The sequence below is a fragment of the Fulmarus glacialis genome, unplaced genomic scaffold (genome assembly GCF_000690835.1).
Source record: "Fulmarus glacialis isolate BGI_N327 unplaced genomic scaffold, ASM69083v1 scaffold4804, whole genome shotgun sequence".
Classification (NCBI taxonomy): domain Eukaryota; kingdom Metazoa; phylum Chordata; class Aves; order Procellariiformes; family Procellariidae; genus Fulmarus; species Fulmarus glacialis.
This window is the reverse complement of record NW_009208523.1, coordinates 1-5,776: the sequence shown is the minus strand read 5'-3', so window position 1 is coordinate 5,776 and position 5,776 is coordinate 1. Positions and strand designations below refer to the sequence as shown.

The 5,776-nt window shown below is 41.9% G+C and overlaps 1 protein-coding gene across 1 annotated transcript; it reads right to left on the bottom strand.

Annotated features, from left to right (window-relative positions):
• Positions 1 to 338: 338 nt before the first annotated feature.
• Positions 339 to 2,003, bottom strand: TTLL2 (tubulin tyrosine ligase-like family, member 2). Its single transcript, XM_009576509.1, has one exon. The coding sequence runs from the start codon at positions 2,001 to 2,003 to the stop codon at positions 339 to 341; it is 1,665 nt and encodes a 554-aa protein (XP_009574804.1).
• Between the last annotated feature and the right edge of the window lie 3,773 nt (positions 2,004 to 5,776).

The window sequence follows — 5,776 nt, the reverse complement described above, 5'->3', positions numbered from 1 at the left end:
TTTTTCAAGTCATAAAGCCCCCTTAGTTAGGAAAAGAAAAGAAGCAAAGATCACTGAGAAAAATAATTAACAAAGACTGACATTTCTGAGGATGTTTTGAGAAATGCAATTCTCCATTTTTATTCTGGGATTACTTTAATATTGCAAGAATTACTTTTAAAAATTAGTCAGTATGTTAATTTTAAAAAATAATCTCTCATGGTAATTGCTAAATTACAATTTTAAAATTGTGTATTGTTTGAGATATCTCCCTTTCTAATACAATTTCAGTGTACATCTACCTCCTTCAAGCTAAAGTTGTCATTTATGATATGTCTATATAACCTAGTATCATGAAGTCACACAGAAGTTAAATAGCCTACCCTTTTCTTTGTGTTCTGCTGTTTTGATGGCAATTGTTTGCTCACTAATTTGTTTATTTCCTTTATGATGCTCTTTACATCTGTCCCATCCCTGGAAGCTTGAAGTGCAGCTTCATTGAAAGGAAAAATAAGGACAAAATCTCCTACCCGGGGTATAGGCCTCTGGTCTTTATCAGAAAGGAAATAGGGGCGTGTGGTTAACTCGTAGTTGCAGAAGTCGGGTGTAGGTAACCAGTGGTTGAGTTGCGCAGACTTGTGTGGAGAATGCCCAGCTCCTGGAAGCCGTTTATTTTTAGCTTCGGCTTTTGCTTGGGAGGGTATTCTTGGCATGTTCATCCTTTCCCGCAGCTGGGAAGTCAGTGTTTTTCTTGGATGTCCTCTGGCAGTTTTCTTGGTCAGGGTAGCCACCTTATGAATTGATCCTCTTGCAGTCTGCAGGGCAGGTTGTACAGAAGAAGCAGAAGTACCTTTAGACACTTTTCGGCAAGTGAGTAATCCAGGAGCCTCCCCGGTGGCACTCTCACCAGCTGTGCTCCAGGGCATTTGCCTTCTGCCAGCCTTTGTCCCGGCCACTTGGTTTCGCCTGAAAGTGTCAATCTGTTTGTAGTTCAGCAGTTCAACAATATCATGAAGAAGTTTTCTTTTCACAGTGTCATCAATGGAACAGTCTAAACACAAGGCTGGATTGTAGTTGACTTCTAAAAGCCACGGCTTGAATTTGTCATCAATCAGGATGTCAAAGCCAAAGAGCTCAAAGCAATTAGAAGCCACTGGTAAGGGGGTTACAGCAAGCAGGGTGAGAATCACTATGTTATTGATCTTCTGCCAGAGGAGCATGTCATCAACCCCAAATATTCGAAGGTAAGAACGAAATTTGCTGAATGTCCATTTGCAGCCACAGCCAATCCCTTCTTTATGCTTTTTATATGAAGCTCCGTATTTGTTGATGCTGGTGTTTGTTAGGTGGGCATAGATGTTGTCCAGGGAACCAAGGTCAAACTTTTCAGTGGCAAACCTCACCAGTCCTTCTTCGTAAGTGTAAATGGTGAGGGGGCAAAAACTGGTGACACACACATAGAGGCGCAGATCCAGTTTATACCCTGAAATGAGCAAGGGGTTGCTAATGTACTTCTGCACAATGACTGTACAGTCATATACTAAGTCTTTAATGTCTTGGAAAATGAGTATGCCCCTTCCACGGGAAAGATCCACAGGCTTGCAAATCCAGTAGCTAGGTCTTCTGCCTACTGTCTGTCTCTCCTTGCTGTATTCTGCTATAAATTTGACATAGTCATTGGGCATGATGAATGCCACTGGACTAAATTCATACAGAGCTGATCCATACGCTCCCTTCATACGTTTCAGATGCCTTGCCAAATAGTCTTTTCTGGTGATCCGGACAGCTTCTGGGTAGTGGTTGAGCCTCTGCCATGGTTTAATGCTGTGGTAGTCTGTCATACTGAAAGGTGAGTTCCGCCAGTACAGGTTCCAGTCTGCGTCATCTTGCTCCTTTTTGTCAAATTCAGTCCAGCCGCGTTCCAGTAAAACCTCACGGACTATTGCAGGGACATTCTCATGGAGACGGAACACCAAAGGCCTCAAGATATCTCTTGTATCGTAGTCATCTGCCATCATTTCCATCTTACTAGCTGAAAGAAAACAGAATCGCCAGGAAGGAAACAATGAAATTAATGCCACAGATTGTGCTAGCAGTCATCACCCTCACTGTATTCTTAATGCTTGTCACTCTCAATGTAAACACAAAGCATGTCGCCCCTGTGTGTTTCTATGGTCCACGACTGAGAAGTCAAAGGCTGTGTTTAAGCAGAAAGATATGTAAAACGGCATCGATTCCAAATAGCTGTTAAGGCAGTACAAAGCATTGATTGCTACAAAGTTATGTATCTCCACCCTTTATTTACTTTTTCTTTGAAGTAGCTTACTACAGCACTAGTTGTCTCAAAGCTTTTGTAATTCTTGGATACTTAGAATTTTCTTTTTGTTTTTTGCAACTGCCTTCAGGCTAATGGCCGTAACTTTGCCTAGTAAGACTTGCTGTGCACTGCTGCCCTGCTGAGACATTTTGCTAACGTATCATGTTACCCTGCTCTGAGCAAACTCTCTTGGTTAAGGTTGTAAAGTCCGATGCAAAACCGATGGTAGACAGTAGGAAAACACATATTGATTCCAATGTTCTTTTCCTCCTTTGACAGAAGCTGATTTAACTCACTGATAATCTTCTGCTATTCCTCCAGTGAGCTCCTCCCCTCTCAGTTCCTGAAGAGCAGGGCACATTCTTGTCTCATTGTTTTCCTCTCAAGAAAATAATGTTCCATGGAAATATATGTAGATTCTGAACGAAATACCATTTCCCATTATCTATAGGGGAAGTAGATGATCGTCCCCATCTATTTTTATGGGTAAGAAACACATTTTGAGTTACTTTGGGCATAGCAATTCTCACATAAACAGTTCATGAAGTGTGCTCTTCCCTCCCCAGCTAGTTCAAAATACACAAGACTCAAACTAAAACACCTGTTCTACTGTCTGGTGGCATAGGGGCAAAAAGTCCTATGAACCTGTAGATTTGAGAGTGTTGCTGTTTCTCTCAGTTTTAATTTCCTGAAACCCTACAGAGCTGCTCCCTGAGGATTAGACTCCGTGTTTGGAACGGAGAGTGTCTTGGATGAGAGAAGAGTGTTTGTGCTGAGGACCATTCCGACCTCCGCCTCCTCTCAGAAAGTAGCAAGCAAAAGAAATACAAAGCGGACAGGACACACGCTAGACAAGACTCCTTCACATCCTACTACCAGAGTGACATCCTTGCTCTTTCTTTTCAGGTTGAGTTTTAGACTCCATAATGAGCAGCCTCTGCCTTTCAACAACTACAGAAACCAAGGGAACATGTCACACCCGGAAGTACTCAATGCAGTGTGCAGCTGAGTTGGCCAAGGATGCTTTTTCTGTGGAAAAATAACATTTTGTTGAAATGGAAAGCTTTTTTCCAGAGAACAAAAGTAACCTTTCGCCAGCTTTTTTATTTAATTTGAATTTTCTTGTTTCGAAATTGTCAGAATATCTTATTTTCATTTTTTTTTAAAGACAATGGTTCAGAAAGACTTTCTTTTTAAATGCTAATTTAGCTTTAAAACTAAAAGCCCAAATGTGAAATGAAATGCTTTACCATTATCAAAATGTAAATCAACATAATTCAAAAGTTTTGCAAGTCACAAAACAGTTTAAGATTCTCATTATTTTATTTGAATGTGAAAAACAATTCAAAAATTCTGACAGGATGAAAAAACATGTTTCTCTCTCCACTCTGACATTTGATGACTCTCTCGTATAATGTACAGTCTTGGCTGTCCAATGCATTCTGCTGCTGCCAACAGGCTCTGAGGGGTAACCACAAAGCAGTCACAGAGCTCTTCTACAAGCAGTGTTGTGGAGTCTGTAACAAGTGCGTTACAATGCAGAGAGCAGAGCCAGGGGAGTCTCAACAGGGGCTTGATGGGAGGAGGGTTTTAGAGAAGGGTCCAGGAGCTACTTCAGTGAGGCTTGGAAGCAGGGCAGTGGTGTTAGAAGTATATGGCTACTTTACCATAGGACTGTAGTGTGTAGGTTAAAAATAGCCCTTATCTTATATCCTGTAGTGAGGGAATCATTGTCTAAAAACGAAGAGATTTGAAGCAAGCTTTGGTCCAGGATGTGAGGAATGAGGCTCCTATTGGAAGGGGACCTTAGGTCTCATTAATGGACTGAGATTGTGGTCAAAATTTGAATTTCTGTGTACAACGACTTTCTATTTCTTACGACGACTTTGGAAATACGTAATTCTATATTCAAATAGTAATACGTATATTAATATATACAATGATGTTTTACAGTCAGACTTGCAGTACCCTTCCATCTCAGGTTAAGCTAGTGTTGGAAGGGAGCAAGATCTAAACTGCACTGGGATTATTTCTCTGAATCCCCTTAGAGACCAGAGATTCCCCCCCTGTACAGACTGCAGCTGAATTCTCCTTAGTGAGAGCTTTCTTTGGGTGAGGGGTTTATAGGGAACAGGAGACAACATGATAAGTAGGTACTGAAGTGCAGTCATGAGGTAATAGGACTCACATAAGATATCACAAAGTGGAAAGTAGTCTTGCTGTGTCTCTTGCAGTCAGTGCTTCTTTTCACACCCCAGGAAGTTGAGGGCTTGTTGCTGAGCTTGCACACAAACCTAACATGGTGGTCCCAGGAAATGTTTGTTATCTTTGCTTCCACTTTCTTTCCTGGGAGTTCTCCTTCCTGTCGCCTTATTAAAAAGCACTATGTCACGTCACAAAATGAAAAAAAAAAAAAAACAAAAAACAAAACCTAAACGTTTTATAGTAGTTGGTTCAAATCCTTGGGCAAAGATTAATAAATTAAGAAAAAAATTATGTAATTGAAAGTAGCCATGCTAAGCATTTGGATGAGTCAACTTATACACTGCAGTTAGCTTTGTCTTTTCTGCACTGCTCGACATTGCTGCTAGCAGTGTTTCAGTGAAAGGCACTGTTGTTTGTGAATCCAGCGCGTGGTAAACTGTGCCATCATGGTCTCCGCTAGGTAATTATAAATTAAGCTGTTAGTAATGTCTGAACAATGAAGCCTTCTTGGTGATTTGTTCACGTCAGCTTGTATTAATGGAACGTCTTTCATACCTCTGGCGTTCAGGGAGTAGTTTACAGGAAATTGGCCCACCAAGCCTAGATATAACAAATGTTGGCTTCAAACTTCTTGGTGATTAAGTGTAAAGAAAATAAAACATTTTAATTAACAAAGAACACCTGCCCGCTTTTAAGGAAGGCATATCATATAAGCAGAAGCTCTTGAAGTGCAATTATGAAATGGTAGCTCTAAGATAAGGCATTGGTCTAAATGAATGAACACAATTTTCACTCACTTTACTCTGTATAAACGTGTGCCCAGATGAATGCCCATCTCTTCATTAGCCTACATTCCCAGAGGGCTCTGTGTTCAGCCCGTTCCTTAATAACTTGGAAACCCACTCGCGTGTTTGTAGACACTCTTCCGCAATGCAAAAAATGTTACAGCTGTCTCTGATCACACGCAAGTTTAACACCTACCTACCGCTATTGCCAACCGGCACCCCAAAGCGGAGACCTTCCCCCTGAGGAGAGCAGGACGCCGTCATTTGTGACCTCACAGCTCCGGGGCCGCGCAGTTGCACCGACGCCGCGGCAGCAGACCCCGCGCCGGCGTCCCCGGGGAAGCGCTCACGTGAGCTCTGGGCTTCGTGCCGGCCATGGCTGCTTCCAGCAGTTCACGCCTTCCAGTTGCTGGGTTTTACACCTGTGGGAGGAAATACGATCCTTAATGGTTAGGCATTAAACGTGTGTGTTTGCTGAGTTAATGCGGAA